This window comes from Phodopus roborovskii, unplaced genomic scaffold (genome assembly GCF_943737965.1).
Source record: "Phodopus roborovskii unplaced genomic scaffold, PHOROB, whole genome shotgun sequence".
Taxonomy (NCBI): domain Eukaryota; kingdom Metazoa; phylum Chordata; class Mammalia; order Rodentia; family Cricetidae; genus Phodopus; species Phodopus roborovskii.
In genome coordinates this window covers 23,913,562-23,929,882 of record NW_026126460.1, presented here as the reverse complement: position 1 = coordinate 23,929,882, position 16,321 = coordinate 23,913,562, and the positions used below count along the sequence as shown (strand labels likewise).

General features: G+C 39.1%; 1 protein-coding gene across 2 annotated transcripts in view; it reads left to right on the top strand.

Moving 5' to 3' along the window:
* Farsb (phenylalanyl-tRNA synthetase subunit beta) overlaps nt 1-16,321 on the top strand; it is a 61,110-nt gene that overhangs the window by 12,525 nt on the left and 32,264 nt on the right. For both annotated transcript variants that reach the window (XM_051190538.1, XM_051190539.1), the window contains 9 exons: nt 261-376; nt 3,524-3,674; nt 5,262-5,370; nt 7,147-7,217; nt 8,518-8,579; nt 9,435-9,486; nt 14,263-14,324; nt 14,544-14,751; nt 15,207-15,287. In XM_051190538.1, the coding sequence (XP_051046495.1) occupies nt 261-376; nt 3,524-3,674; nt 5,262-5,370; nt 7,147-7,217; nt 8,518-8,579; nt 9,435-9,486; nt 14,263-14,324; nt 14,544-14,751; nt 15,207-15,287 (912 nt within the window). The remainder of the gene's footprint in view (nt 1-260; nt 377-3,523; nt 3,675-5,261; nt 5,371-7,146; nt 7,218-8,517; nt 8,580-9,434; nt 9,487-14,262; nt 14,325-14,543; nt 14,752-15,206; nt 15,288-16,321) is intronic.

Genomic DNA, 16,321 nt, shown 5'->3' with positions numbered 1-16,321 from the left:
TCTATGAACAAATTATTTAAAGATTGTTCTTTAATTATTTAGTATTCAGAAATCATACTGAAATGTACATACACTTGTATAATACCTGTATCTCCTTCCTGCTTACTACTTAACTCCTTGTTGGTTGACTACAGAATATATGACTGTTTGAATCAAAATTTGTGACCTTGTCAGGAGTGCAACCACTTTTCTGTGGTAAAATGTTTTGGTAAAGGAAAGCCATAGTACTAACTGTCTTGATGGTTGTTTCTGACTCCCAGACAGCTAAAGTACGTCCTTTTGCTGTAGCAGCAGTTCTCAGGAATATCAAGTTCACTAAAGACCGATACGACAGCTTCATTGAACTTCAAGAGAAACTACACCAGAATATTTGCAGGTTGGTAGGGCTTCATCCTGTTTCAAGGGCCCCTTCTGCTTCCTTTCCTCGCTTCCGTTTCCCATCTCCTTGACTCATGTACCTACCTGTCTTAGTTACTATTCTATTACTGAAAAGAGACACCATGTCCCAGACAAGTTACAACGAAAGGAAGCGTTTAGTTGGGGCCTTGCTTACAGTTTTAGAGGGTTAGTCTGTGGCCATCATGGAGGGAACATGGTGGCATGGTGGCAGGTAGACACTGTGCTGAGAGCTTTACATCCTATCTGAAGGCAGCAGGTAGAGAGAGACACTGCGCATGGCATGAGCTTTTGAAAGTTCCAAGTTCATCCCCAGAGACACAGTTCCTGCAGCAAATCCACACATCCTCATCTTTCTCAAATGTTTTCACTGTCTGGGAACCATGCATTCAAACATGAGCCTATTGGAGCCAGTCTCACTCAAAACACCATACAACCTAACATTTCTATACACTGGTCATGAGAGATTTTCACTTTGCTGTACCAGATGGATGTGTGTTGCTGTTGAAAACTGGTGTGTGTGGTGTTGGAGAGATGTGTAGTGGTTAGAGTCCTTGCTGCCTTTGCTTTGGGTTCCCTGCACCCACATGATGTAGCACCCGGTCTTGTGACAGCCTCAGGCCTTCTTGGGACCTGCACATGTGGGTGTATATACAAATATTTAAAGCATAAAATTCAAACAAGAGTCTTAAGAATGGTGTATATGTGGTATATAGAGAATATTTATTCCTAGAAGTTTTCTTGTTTATTTTCTTTTTGTTCAAATCATTTTGAGCTATATCCTTATTAATTATGTTACCAAGTATAAACCATGCTAATTTGAAGGTTAGTCTGGCATGTAGAAAATGGAAAGTGTCTTTGCTTGGCCTACTTTCTGAATAAGTATAATTAAATTTTGACATATAAAACTTGAGCAGGGATAGGCAAAGACCTGACATGTAGTGTGGGTCTAGGTTTGATCACAACACTGTAAAAAAATTAAATAGAAGCAACCTGAACTTCAGTAACTGTAGTTTGCTTTATTTTGTCTCCTAGCCTGAGCCTTGCTGAGCTTCTTATGGCTTATCACTTCCCATGTCATTTTCTCTAGTGCAGTGATCTTTAAACCTCTTATTCCCCAACCCTAATAGTCAGGGAAGGTAAGAAAGGGAGTCTTGAAGTAACCTCTTTGGCAGACAGATTTCTGGGAGTTAGAGGCCAGTACAGTCTAAAGATTGAGTTTGGGGCCAGCTACATAGTGAGACCCTGTCTAACAAAGGGGGTGGAAATGTAATGAATTCATGGACAGGTATGGAGTACACATTTATAATTCTGACGACACTTAGGAGACAGAGACAGAAGTTCATTGTATACTCAAGGCAAGCCTAGTTCCAAGCTAGCCAGGACTGTGTGGATAGATCCTGTCTAAACAAACAACAAAAAAGAAAATTGTATATTTATTAATGGTGAGAAACTCGTTTTAGCTATTTTGTGTTTATTTTGAAACAAGTTATGTTGATCCAAAGACAATATTGACAGTTACATTAAATGTTTTTAAATAAAATAGAAAATTGAAAAAAAAAAAACAGAAAAGTGAATTTTTATTTCTTAATAATGGAAGCTCATAAAACTGCACTGACTGGAGGGATGTGTATGTGGTATTATGTGGGACAGGCCAGCGACAGTCTAGGAGAACTCTGGGTATTTTCTTCAGTGTTGAAAAATGCTTAAAACTACAAACCAAACTTGGCAGCTAGTGCTTATGTGTTTTCTTCTTTGTAAAATGTCTGCTTCAATCGTAGAAACATGTTCCTAGGATTCTAAATAACATTCTTAGCATGTGCATATATATATATACATATGTATATGTATATATATATATGCAAAGTAATAAACTGAATTTATTTTGAAGAAAAATTGTTCATTGTACATTGTAGGAGTATAGTTGGCAAGGGCAATACAATGGGAACAACCTACCTGCAGCAAAGTAGAATATGTTTTTAAAGGAATAAGGGACAAGGTTTGACAAGCGGTGAAAGCTAGGAAATGATTGGCAGATTATTTATTTTGGACATATTATAAAATTCTTCTCCCTCCTTCCCCCCTCCCTTTTGTCTGGTTGTGGCTCAGGCTGGCCTGAAACTTGCTTTGATCCACTTCAACCTCTGTGTTACTTACTGTTTTTGGAATCATGAACTTTACTGGGAGAAGAGAGCGCATCCTAACCCTCAGGCATGTAGAGGCAGCTGCTGCCAGTAACTCCTAAGCAATGTCTTCAGAGAGTTTTGGAAGTTGACACCCTGGTTGTCAGAGATTGCCATGAAGTTATTTCTCTTGGCCTTTGACTTGTACTGTCTGTTGCAGTCCTGCCTCCTTAATTCCCATTATCTCTTTCCGCTTTTGTCAGTGTAGGAGCTTATTAGTTTGTTAGTTTTCTTACTCTTCCACAGAACACACTCGTAGTTTCCTGGAGCTTTTTTTCTTTTTCTTGATTTTCATTGATCAAACATTGCCCTTTTCCTTTATGTTTTTTCTAAAGGTCTGCTTGGTTTCTACTTTGTTATCCATGGATTTGTTCATTTGTCTAAACTCAGGGACCAGTGTATTTCATTGTATGTTCTGTGTTCATTCTGTGTCCTTCCTGCTTGCCAGCGATTTTGCCCAGTGCAGTCATAGATATTACAGATATTCACTTATACTGTTTTTCGTTTGTTTGTTTGTTTTGGTTCAGTACTGGGACTTCAACCCAGGACTTTGTGCATGTAGCAAGAACTCTGCCAAAGAACCACATCTCCAGCTTTATCTAATATTATTCATTTTATCTGGCTTATAAATGTGTCTTTATATGTAAATAACTCTAAATATGTGTGCCCCTCCATGCTGAAGTAATTTTAAGATACCATAAGAACACAGTCCTTGGGAAAGCATTTGTTTCTGCTATTAATGTTTAACCAACACTTTGTTCTCACTATTTTAATGATTGTGAGAATTTGTCATATTGCAGTGAAGATGTTATGTAGCCTCCATGGGCTATTTTAAGGAAGTGTTTAAAATAAAAATTTAACACATATGGTCTGTTATCTCCAAGAATATTAAGATGTCTCGCTCTCATTTCCCTTTTCCTCCTCCTTTCTCTCTTCACATTTAGAAAAAGAGCATTGGTTGCTATTGGCACTCATGACTTGGACACTTTATCAGGCCCATTTACTTTCACTGCAAAACGTCCTTCAGATATTAAATTCAAGCCTCTGAATAAGACCAAGGAGTATACAGCTTGTGAGCTAATGAATATATACAAGGTAAAAGTCTTCTGTTTTATTGTGTATATGTGTGTGTGTATGTGTTTGAACATTCACAGTTAGATGTAGAGATCAGTGGCCTATTGGAAGTTGGTTCTCTCCTTCCAGAATGGATCTGAGGATTGAACTCATATTGCCTGTTTTGTGGGAGGCATCTTTACCTGCTACGCTGTCTTACTGACTCAGTATTATTATTATTATTTTTTTCCAAAAAATGAAATAAACATTTATGTGTCCCTTTTCAATTTGCAGTTAACATACATGGTTTACCACAGTGGTTTGAGGGAGTCACTATCCTTACCTTATATAAAAGGTTATTATTATTATTATATTATTATTATTATCATCCCATAGCTTTGAATAAATCATGAAATGCCTTTAATGTCAAGTCTTGAATTAGGAAAAGATAGTGAATGCTTTTTAAGAAGCAGAGGAATGTCTGGACTCTGTCCCAAAGAAATGGGTTCCCCTGATTTAGAAAAGGGTCTGCACCGGGGCTTTTTGTGCTTTCCCACTCAATGACCTCTTCTCACATGACTGTAGGGATACAGATATAGCACACAGGTGTGTAAATCAAGTATTTGCTGATTAAAAAGTCATAAAGGAACTTATTTTAAATAACCCCATTCCGTATTCATTTATTTAAATAATTTATCGGAACATATATTTGAATATTCAGTAATAATATGCATCAAATAAAATTATGATTTTTGTAAATGTTTATGAGCATTAATAATTATTCCATATTTAAATGACTTATTTTATATAACTGAACTTATTTTAAATATAGTTTGTGACATAGATATGTATGTGTGTATATATATATATACATATACACACACACACACATTTATTAAAGCTAAGAGCAAGTTACATACTAATGAGCTTGATATGCTATTTCTACTTAAAGATTGAAATCCCGGATGAATATTTGATACTCTATGATGTGGGATATCTCAGTGTTTTTCAGAGTTGATTGATAGTTTGATTTTATAATGGTCAGTGCTTCATATAAATACAGAACACAGAATGACAGAAATTTGTTCAGAGCATTTCAGAAATGTTTAGTAATCCTAGTCTACTCCTAAGCCAGAATCCATTCTGACACAGTATAATTTAAGGATAAATAATTTTATATGGGCTAATTCTTACATGTTTAACTAGAAATTTAGCTATTTTGTATATTCAAGGAATACCATTAGCATCTTAGGACCTCAACAGTGAGAATGGGTTAAGCCATCACCTAACATTGAAAATAACAAGAAGAAATAGTATCATTTCTCTTAATTTGCCAGTGACTTAATTTGTCTTTTGAATTTGGTGATGCCTGCATTTTGTTTGTGATGATTTGGCAGTGCCAATGCAAATCTACTTTCCCTTTGGGAAAGTGACCAGTTTCTCATCTCAGTCTGATAGGAGAGACTATATGCAAACAGTAAGATGCCCGTTTATACTGGTAACGTTTATGAGTTTATAGCTTTCTGTCTATTAGAACATTTTTGGTATCTTTCTGACTTTGTAAGAATAGATTAATGTCAGCTTGTTAAAGTAGAAATAAATAATTTTGTTTGACTGAATTCTTTTCAGGCTGACAACCACCTTAAGCATTATTTACATATCATTGAAAATAAGCCCCTGTATCCAGTTATCTATGACAGCAATGGTGTGGTCCTCTCGATGCCTCCAATTATAAATGGTAAAGAACTTCATGAAGAGCATGGATCTTTGCAGTTTCTTCTTGTTATTAGTGCTTTTGTAGAATTCTCAATAGGGTGGCTGAATCTCAGGTCTTTGGTAGATTTTGTTATTTAAAAATTAAAAAATATTTTTTATGTGTATGAATGTTTTGCCTGCATGGTGTCTCTGTACCACATGTGTGCCTGGTATTTTGGAGGCCAGAAGAGAGCATCAAATCCTCTGGAACAGGAGTTACAGATGGTTTTGAATTACCATGAGGCTGCTGGGAACTGAACCCAGATCCTTTGCAAAAGCAACAGGTGCTCTAAGCCACCGAACATTCTGTCCAGTCCCATAGATTTTTATCTTAATAGTTCTTTTTATGTTATGTGTTTTCCAAAACCTTTAGTTGATCATTTTTATGTAAAAATCTTTATTATTTAGAATGATATAGGGTGTGCATTTAATTTGTAACTGTAAAAATCTTTATGCATGTTTAAGTATATTTTGAAAACTATGGGTTCTGTCACATTCTTTCAGGGTAATTAATATTTTAGATATTTTTTAGAGTCTGGCTAGTGTATGTACTTGGGCTTATGTGGGAGCATGCATACCATGGCACGTGTGGAGGTCAGAGAACAGCTTTCAAGAGTCGGTTCCACCTCCACCATGTGGGTGGGTTCCAGGATTGAATTCAGGCTGCCAGGATTAAGTAGCAAGTGCACTGGCCCTTTGGGTAAAAAAAGAGAAAGAGAGACATTTTTTGTTTGTTTGTTTGCTTTTATTTAGATGTTTTGCTATTAACAGCAAGTCTCATTGTTAAACTCAAGCTCTGATTTATAGTTTTATAAACTAAAACTGTTATTTAAATGTTGCACTCTTAATTCCCTTGTGAAGGAAGCTTATGAAGCAGGTTTAATGTGTTTACTCAATATAATGACGTCTAAGCCACAGATGTGCGTCTTTGGGGAGATCAGAAGGAGGTTTAGCTGACACAGGATAAGAAGGAAATGTTGAGATTGTGCATGACTGCGGATTTGATGGTCAAGAATGTGGACGTCCAAGTTAACTAGATCCAAACTAACCTTAACCTTAGTGTTTCATAGTTTGTGATCATGATCAGGTAGTTCTATCTTTCTAAGTCTTAGTTATCTTTTTGTTGTTGTTTGTTTTACATTTTGAGACAGGGTTTCTCCACATAGCCACAGATGTCTTGAAACTGCTGTCTAGAGCAGGCTTGCCTTGAACTCACAGAAGTCCACCTGCCTTTCCTTCCTAAGTGCTAGGATTGTTTGCAGTTATGTTATAAGATGGTGGAGATTATCTGTATTTTCCAACTTGTAATGGGACCTTCAAAGTCTTGTATCCCAGGTCTGGTGGTGTGGCTCAGTGAAGAGTAAAGGCCTTGACTTCACACCTTCTGAGCTGTGTTTGATCCCTGCAACCTGCATAGCGGGATGAGGGCAACTTTTGCAAGGTGTCTTTTGACCTTCACACATGTGCCATGGCATGCACACTAAATAAATACTTGTATAAAGAAAATGCCACATGTCCTATAGCCAGTCATAGTGGCCCATATCTATACTCCAGGACTCTGGATGTGAGGCGGGAGGATCACTGTGGTCTGGGCTATATAGTGAATTCTAGGTTAAGCTGGGCTAATGATACCCTAATCTACAAAAATCAAAGGAAAAGAAGTTGTATATCCTCTTCTAAATTTAAAATGTATTTTTAAATTAAATTGAGGTTTGTATTATGCCATGTCTCTGACATTTTTGTTGGTTATTGTTTCCAGGGAATCATTCAAAAATAACAGTAAATACTAGGAATATATTTATTGAGTGCACAGGAACTGACTTCACTAAGGTAAATAAAATCTTTTGTTAACTCTTATACTTTCAGACAAGATACATTTTACTTCTGGGCCAAGACCGATTTTTCAAGTTTAAAATGTAAGAGGTGGGAACATGTTGTTGAAACTTAGAAAATAAAAATGATGTGGATAATATTCAGCTTGTTTATGGTACTTCTCTTAATTTACAAATGCTTACTGAGTACCTCATCTTTCCAGTGCTAGGAACTTTATAAGTATATGCTTCTTGGCTTAGCAAGATAAATATGTGACTGTAGAGGCTACAGTATTGTGAGTAGTCTGTGCTTCTGTGTACTTGTAAAGTTTTTCTTTAAAAAAAAAAAAAAAAAAAAAAAAAAAGAACTGGCTGTGCTGGGTATGGGAGAGTGGTGTGCCTAGAATCCCAGCCTTTAAAAGGCCCAGGAAGGTCAGGAATTCAGGTTCCTCTTCTGCTATATAATTTCAAAGCTAGCCTGGGCTACTGGAGACACTGTGTCAAAAAACCAAAGCAGAAGAATTGGGTAAAAAGAACCTTTATCTTTACTTTTTAGCTTACATTCCTGACGGTGTCTAGACTATGCAGCTTCCTAGTTGTCCACTCACTTTGAATTACTGCAAATGTTGGGTTTGATTGCTAGGAAAGCTTTGTTCTGTGACATATGACCTCTTTATACATGGTAAGGAAAGCCGAGAGGGTGTGCAGATAAGCAAATAGAGATCCTATAGCAATAGGAGGTTGGCATGTGCAAACGGGACCCTTAAGAGACTCCCCTCCCCCCAATAATGATTTGTTTTACCCTAAGAACGTATATGGTCCTTACTACATATTAGGGATTCTCCATGTGCTTTGTGTTTGTTTGTTCATTTATAGTTGCCAAAGCTAGGAATTTTTATTATCTCTACTTAACCAAAGAGAGAATAAAGTAGAGCATCTAAAGTCACATTGTGAATAAATGGTTGAGCCAGGGTTCCGCAGTCTGGCTTCAGAGACTTATGAAATTGATAACATTTACTCCAGTAACTAGCCATTTGTCTCTCCTGAAACCTCATAATCCAGGGTTGGGGTGGGAGAACGAACCGATTTGTTTCAGTCATGGATTGTAACTCTCAGAGAGCTGCGTAAATAGAGAACACCTGAAGATAAGAGCGAGCCTGCTCCTACGCTTTTACTTTACTTCCTTTCTCAGAGTGTGTGTGTAAGGGTTCATATTTAGGTGTTTGAAGACTCAATTATAATAAATATTCATTACATCTGAAGTGAGTGAGAATATACTTATAAGTTACCATAATATTTGTATTTTTTTTCTTTTGCAGGCAAAAATCGTGCTTGACATTATTGTCGCCATGTTCAGTGAATACTGTGAAAATCAGTTTACGTACGTTGACTCAGCACCACTGTTGGCCAGTGCTCTGAAACTAAGGCTCTAAGACCTGTCTGTACTATTTATAATAATGTAGTGCACATATATACACGCAGGCAGAACCCTAATATACGTAAAATAAACAAACAGAACAAGCCCTTATTGGGACCTATGCTTTACTCTTGTATGCATAGCTTAGATATAAGCTTTGGGGGCAGCTAAGGTCTGTCAGTGCATGGATTTAGATGTGCTTTCTGTAGCTAGAACACATCTGGGGAAATGACATAGCTCTAAACAATACACAAATATTCTGATGCTTGTAAGGCCAATCTGGCAAGGCCTCATGGAGGCAATGTAATTTCAGTGGTATTTAAATGACCAGTAGGCTTGAAGATGTAAAGGTGGAGGAATAGCTAAACAGAGGTGTAGAGGAATATGACAGAGCTACATATCCTTTGCATCAGCTTATTCTAGACTCAGTTATAAATCAGAGTAAATCCATAAGAATAAAGTTGTAAAGTTTCCTTTTATGATTTGCATTTCAAGGAATTTGTATGTTAGCTTCTGTCTTGCAACCTAATATCCTGGTAAAGTTTGGGATGTACATCGGTATTGTTAAGGAGTCCATGTAGGATGCATGCCATATACACTGGGAAATAAGCTTTGCAGGTGGCCACTGTCTAAAGGGGTTGGGCAGGGAGCTTTGGGAACTGGAGTGGTAGAATAATATTGTGTAGCCATGTTAGGATGTGAGTGATCAAATGTGTTGAATCTGTAGTTATAAAATAGTTATTAATCATGTATATTTTAAGAATTTATAGCTCATTTTCTTAAGCATTTTATTTATGACCTTTTTTCTTTTGTTTTTAGAGTTGAAGCAGCTGAAGTAATTTCTCCTAATGGAAAATCAAGTACTTTTCCAGTAAGTTCTTAAAAGATGATGATAATAGTAAGTCCTAGCTGTATTTCCCGTAGTGATTGTTGAGTGTTTGTGTTTCTATGTTGATTAGTCCATCTGTCCGCCCACCCAGCCTTGTAGCACACCCTGCACCATGTCTCAGGGATTCAGTTCTCAGTGAGGGTGAGCAGTATGCTGTGTCTGTAGGGAGATCCTGTTTAGTGGGTGGCTGTTAGTAAGTGTTGTGGCAAGGATTTAAGCACAGGCTCCTGACTGTAGCTGTCATCACGGTGTATTACTTAGTAACATAATTCTCTGATCTGTCCTCCATTGACTAACAGCTGGGTGATTTATAGTTTCATCCCTTTTTACAATTACTCGAGTTAGTGTGTTCACATTGGAATCTGTAATTGCTGAAGGCTTCAGTGTAGTTACCCTGAATGTGTTCAGACTGGATTAGACGTAAGCAGTTATTGTTAAACATGGGGTCTTGGTAGAAAACATCTAAGCTAGTATTTTTTAGTTATTTTTGATGGCTTTTAAGACAGGATCTTGCTTTGTGCTGAGGCTGGCATGGAACTCAATATGTTGCTAAAGCTATTCTTGAATTCATGATTCTCCTGTCCCTGTCCTCAACAACTGGAGTGTGTAACCACATCCACTGCAAGGTGGTCATTTTGAAATGGGATATTGTCACTATCATTTAGTTGTGATTTTGGTTCTGTGAGGCCATTCTCTGATCAGCCTTTGTGAGTCTCTCTCTCTCTCTTTCCCTCCCTCTTTCCCTCTCCCCCTCCCTCCCTTCCTTTCTTAATTTCTTTCTGTTCTGATATTTATGAAGTGAATCAGAATATACAATTGCTTTTTTAATTAAAACTTGAAAAGCTTTATTATGCAAGTGTTTTACCTGTATGTATGTCTGTGTACCATGTGTGTTGTGGACCTATTGCTCAAGGAGGTCAGAGGAGGGTAGATGATCCCTGGAACTGGAGTTACAGATGGTTGTGAGCTGCCATGTGGGTGCTGGGAACAGAACCTGGGTCCCGTCAAAGAGCACCCAGTGCTTGTGATACCTGAACCATTTCTCCAGCCCCAGAATTACATTTGTTTGTGAATGTGTGTGCCCTGCAATTTATAGAACCTGATTCTCTCTTTCCTCTATGTGGGTACCAGGGATGGAGCTTAAGTTATTTGTGGGAAGTGGGAAGTGTCTATCTCTCTCTACTTCCTCCTAGCCAGTAAAATAGTTTTAAAAGTATGATAAATCTGCTAAGGTAAAAACATTACCCTTCTTAAAAACATTATTTTCTAGTATAGTATCTTTTAAAATTTTTTGGTTATTAGTGTGTGTGCGTGCGCGAATGCGCGCATATGGACGATGTCTGTGGAGGCCAGAGGAAAATGCCATGGAGTCATTCTCTATATCCACCTTTATATGGGTTTTGGGGTTTGCCGAGCTTGTACAGCAAGCACCTTCGTCAACCGAGCCATCTCACTGCCGCAGCATTTTATTCTAGTTTAATAGAGAAAGTGGGGATGCACTATATAGCTGAAATTACAGTATCCACTTTTATTGGATAAGAGATTTTGTAGTTTGTTTGGGCTTTTTTATAATGTTGGGCATGCAACCCAAGCTACCACAAATGTGAGTCAAGGACTATACTAGTAAACTACACTTTCACTTGATTTGAGTTTCAATGGTGATTGTTGCTTAACTTTTATTAAGAAACAAAACCAAACAAGAAAGAAAAAAAAAAAAAAAAAAAAAGAAGAAGAAGAAGAAGCCCAGGCTTTCACTGGGACGTGGCCTCCTGGGTGTCAGGGCAGAACTTGGGGAACAGCAGCAACCAAAGCAGCACTTCTAAGATGAGGGACAGGTTTTTTTAAAGGTGACATTTCAGGGCTACCCATTATAAAAGAGCAAGTCCAGTGCTTTGCCAACAGGATGTCCAGCGCTATGCTGGGTTTGAGGGGTTTGTGGAGTTGAGAACTAGGTACTATTCTATGTTGTAGGAAAATTTTTAGTGCTTCTTTCCAAGGGTATGCATGTGGACAAAGAATTTGTGGTTGCTTTTTTGTTTGTTTGTTTTTCTGAGGCCAAAATATTAGCTGATGCTACCTCACCTTCTCAGTGCTGTGACCCAGGTGTGCACAACTTCAAAACAATTCTTTAAATGTCTGATCTGAAGAACATTCTTTAGGAAAAAACAACTTAAGAATTTTATGTGTGTGGGTGTTCTGCCAGCATGTGTCTGTGCTCCAGGTGTGCTCAGTGCTTGTAGAGGCCAGAAGAGGACATCAGATCTCTTGGAACTGGAGTTACATTTGGTTGTGAACCATCGTGTAGATGCTGGGGGATTGAACTCGGGTCCTGTAAGACCATCAACCACTGCACCATACTCCATTGAACTTTCTTCTTTTTTGGTTTGTCAACATAGGGTTTCTCTGTGTAGCCCTGGCTGTCCTGGAATTCACTCTGTAGACCAGGCTGGCCTGGAGCTCAGAGGTCCAACTGTGTTCCCTCCCCCCTTCCCAAATACTGGGATTAAAGGGCATTTGACATCACACCTTTTTTTTTTTTTTTTTTTTTTAATATGTTTTTTTGTAAAGAAAAGGAAAAATATGCTTTAAGGTTTTGTTTGCTTTTTCTTGGTGTGTATAGCCTCATGCAAACATTCATATATTATAAACCATTTTTGTAAATTTAAAATTATGGGTTTCTAAAAAGGAGTGCTGGGCATTTATGAAGGGTTTCTCTTGAATGTGTCCTAGAACAGTGCTGAGGCTGTCTGCAGAGCAGGACGCCCCAAGGGGGAGTGAGTACTTCTTTCGTATATGAAATTCAGGAGTTCCTCAAAACACTGGGAAGGCTGTTGTCTCTCACTAGCTGAGCTGCTTCATAGAAAGGAGTAAGGTTTAGAGGTCAGTGATTAATAGTGTGAGCTTCGGAACGGGCTTTTCTGTTTCCTTTCATTATTTCATGCATGCCTGTATGCACTTACTAAGTGTGCACATCGAGAGTAATTTGGGGTAAGTGTTCCTAAGCTGTTTGCAAAGATGGTGGAGAGGCTCAGTTTTATGCATGTGTGCTTTCACCTAAGGTAGTAAGGTTGTGTGCCATTTGAAGGAGAGTGAGTGCCAGTTTATAACATAGTCCTATCCACTTTACTGTCTTCTGGAGCAGATTGATAGGCCGGTCTGGGGACATCATAGTGTCCTGCTTGGGAAATGGTAACGAGAAATGTAAGGAGTAAGGGTTTTCCTACCCGCCGCCTGGTCTTGTCCCGCTGCTGTGCCAGCCCCAATTAACACACAGAGACACTGTATTAGATATAATTCTGTTGCCCCGGTACTAGTTTCTTATCGGCTAGCTCTGTCTTAAGTATTAACCCATTTCTGCTGATCTGTATATTTCTCTTACCGGCCGGCATTCTGCTTTCTCCAGACTCTCCATGCTGACTCCTCCTTAGTACTTCCTCCAATCCTCCTTATCTCCTAGTCCCACCTATCTTGCTTTCCTACTGGCCAACAGTGCTTTATTCATTAACCAGTATGAGAAACATATTTACAGAATCACATCTCCCATCAGGGAAATTTATTTATTTTTTTTTAAATTAATTATGGGTATTGAGGATTTAGCTCAGTGCTTAGCAAGCACAAGGCTCCCCAGTCCCAGAAAATAAGTAAACCAATTGTCTTTATTTGGAGTGTGTGAACTACAGCACCCAAGTGGAAGTCATAGGACAGCTCTCCTATCATGTGGGTCCTGGGGGTTGAACTCAGGTCATCTGACATGACAACAAGCTCCTTTACCCATGGAGCTATTTGGCTGACCTGAGAAACGTGCTTCCTAATCTCACTATTACAGTGGATGGTTCATTGTGACATTGTATTGTTGTTCCTTGGTCATATACTTTACTTGCATAAGACCAAACATTTGTAAACTTCTTAGAAAGTGATGCATACGATAATGTGCTGTAGGTCTGAGGATGGCCTTGTAAAAGAAAATGTTTGGGATTATGTTATTTCCAAGCAGTAATCAAATAATTTAGGACAAAAAATATTCAGAAGAGTCAAGTATAACAAATTGGTTCTATAATAATATTTAAAAACCTCAGGTTCAGGCTGGGCAGTGGTGGTGAATGCCTTTAATCCTAGCACAGAGACAGAAGTGAAAGAGATAATTGGTGCATGGCACAAGATTCATGGGACTGGCTCAAATACAGATTCATATCATTTTATTGGGGAGAAATCACTTACATGAGATGCAGATGACTGCAAGTCCCTGCTCCAAGGACCCACATTGGGAGCAAGAGAGAGCAAGCCTATCCCAGACCCCTGACCAAATCCCACAGGCTCACCTACATACCTGTGTCAGCGCCACAGGTGTGGCTGGGTGGACCTCTCACTACAATTCCCCTTTTAGTAAAGAAAAAGATTTAGGCTTGATACAAAACTATATACAAGGATAGCAATTATCAAGTATGCTCTAGGAAAAGGAAATGTAAGAACAAACCCACTTAAACCCTATTGCAGCGAAGCAACCAGAGCAAAATGGGAAAAGCTACACAGAAGCAGGTGGATCTCTGAGTTCCAGGCCAGCCAGGGCTGTTACACAGAGAAACCTTGTCTGGAAAAACGAAAACAAAAACCAGAAAAGCACACGGGTTTATTTCCGTGTGTGGCACTAAGAACAGTCTCTTGACAGGGTATTAAAGCTGAAATAGCTGATTGAATGAGAAAGACTAGAAAACTGCATTTGATGAGGAATGATTGAAGTGTTCAAACTTTCTCTCTCAGGAGCTGGCTTACAGAAAGGAGATGGTGAGAGCTGATTTAATTAACAAGAAAGTTGGAATCAGGTATGCTTTGAAACTTATTTATGGTGGGAGAGAAGAGAATTCAGGCATAAAATGTACAATGAGTTTTTTTTTTCCTTGTAAGAGTGTAAGCTAGGATATTTGATGACTAACAGAACTCAAAGAGCCGTTACTGTTTCAGGTAGAAACTGCCTTAAAACAGAAGGTTATTGTGTCTTACCTACTCCCGGGAAGCTTATGGTTTGTGCATTTGCTTTTTAGGGAATCTCCTGCAAACCTTGCCAAGCTCCTGACCAGAATGTGTCTGAAGTCAGAAGTCATAGGCGATGGCAATCAGATCGAGGTTGAAATTCCTCCCACCAGAGCCGACGTTATCCATGCATGTGATATCGTGGAGGACGCAGCTATTGCCTATGGATATAACAACATTCAGATGACTCTGCCGAAAACATACACCATAGCTAATCAAGTGAGATTGCACCTTAAATAAACACTCCTCTTGTTAGCAACTGATTTTTGAATGCCAGGAAGGCTTGGAGACAAACAGAACCTGGGAATTAAGCAGCATTTGGATGTGCTTTGTTGTGAGAGGCATTTGCTATGGGGAAGGATGCAAAACAGATGCCCCAGTGATTAGAGTGGGTTGAGAACCTGTGGTGACTAGTTCTTTGAAGAAAGACAGGTTTCAGGTGTGGAGCTCTTGTTGAATCTCTTTAAGTGGAAGATTCAGTTTTCTCAGCTTGGGCCTGAAGGCGGACTCTGTGGGAGAGGTGGGGTGGGAGGCTGCTGGATGGCTGTGGTGGGGATATTGGCAGTATGCTGCTGAGGGCAGGAGTTTGTTTCCTTTAATGGTATGTTCTGCATGAATATGTCTAAAACAACAGTGCAGGTTTGAGATGTCATGGCATGTTGCTTTTCCCTCAGTTTCCTCTCAACAAGCTCACGGAGCTCCTCAGACTTGACATGGCTGCTGCAGGCTTCACTGAAGCTCTTACTTTTGCCCTGGTACGTTTTTTCCCCTCAATTCTGTCTGGCTAAAGTTTCCTTGGCCTCCCTGACTTGTATATTCTGTGATTCCTTGTGTGAACCTATAATGTCTAGACTGCTGGAACTTCCAGATTCTAGAAGAGAAACTTGCTTCCTTCAGATAGTATACTTTTTAGTAAAGAAAAATGAGGAGTTGTTCTTTTAATAGTCATAGAAGGTCATGAAGGCCTAGGGAAAAAGTCTCAATTACAGATAACACATGCTTTATGTTTGATGTGAATGTGGAAAGTGCACAATGAATTTCCTAAAAAGATTTGTTAGGTTAGAATATTTGGTCTTAATTTTGTTGTGGCTGTATCCACTAGATGCCGCCCTGGTTAAGGTCTTGGGAACTGTTCCACATTAGACTTATTTCTTTGTCTTTGAACATGTTCACAAACATTTGCTTTCAGTTGAAAAGCTGACATAAAAGGCCCAAGTCAGGAAATGACTGTTATTATAGAATCAGAAGGAACTCGGCCTCTCTCTCCTCAGGCTGACCATTGAAGAAGTAGTTTGTATGGCTACTACTGGCAAGAATGTCTGCAGTGCCCAGACTGCAATGCTTGGGTATCCCAGTGAGCTTCATTTAACAACTTGCCTAACTTCCTGATCCCTGGCCAATGCTTGAAGTTCTTTTTTTTTTGGAGGGGGGGGGAGTGGAGACAGGGTTTCTGTGTAGCTTTGGGGCATGTCCTGGAACTCGCTCTTTAGACCAGGCTGTCCTTGAACTTACAGAGATCCACCTGCCTCTGCCACCCAAGTGCTGAGGTAAAGGCGTGCACCACCAGCTCCTATCTTTAGAGTGTTTAGGCGATTGTTCTGAGGCAGCACTTGTTAGCAGGCACTGCTCCTGTGAGGATGCTTGAGCAGGAAAGAAGAGAGCTGACCCACTGCACACAGCAGCCCTGATGATGTCAGGGCTAGAGCGCTTTGTACTTGACCCCTGTCTCATTGTGTGTGCACTAGCCTTAGAGGGCCATGTCTCTCATATGGAGACATTCATTTCTCTT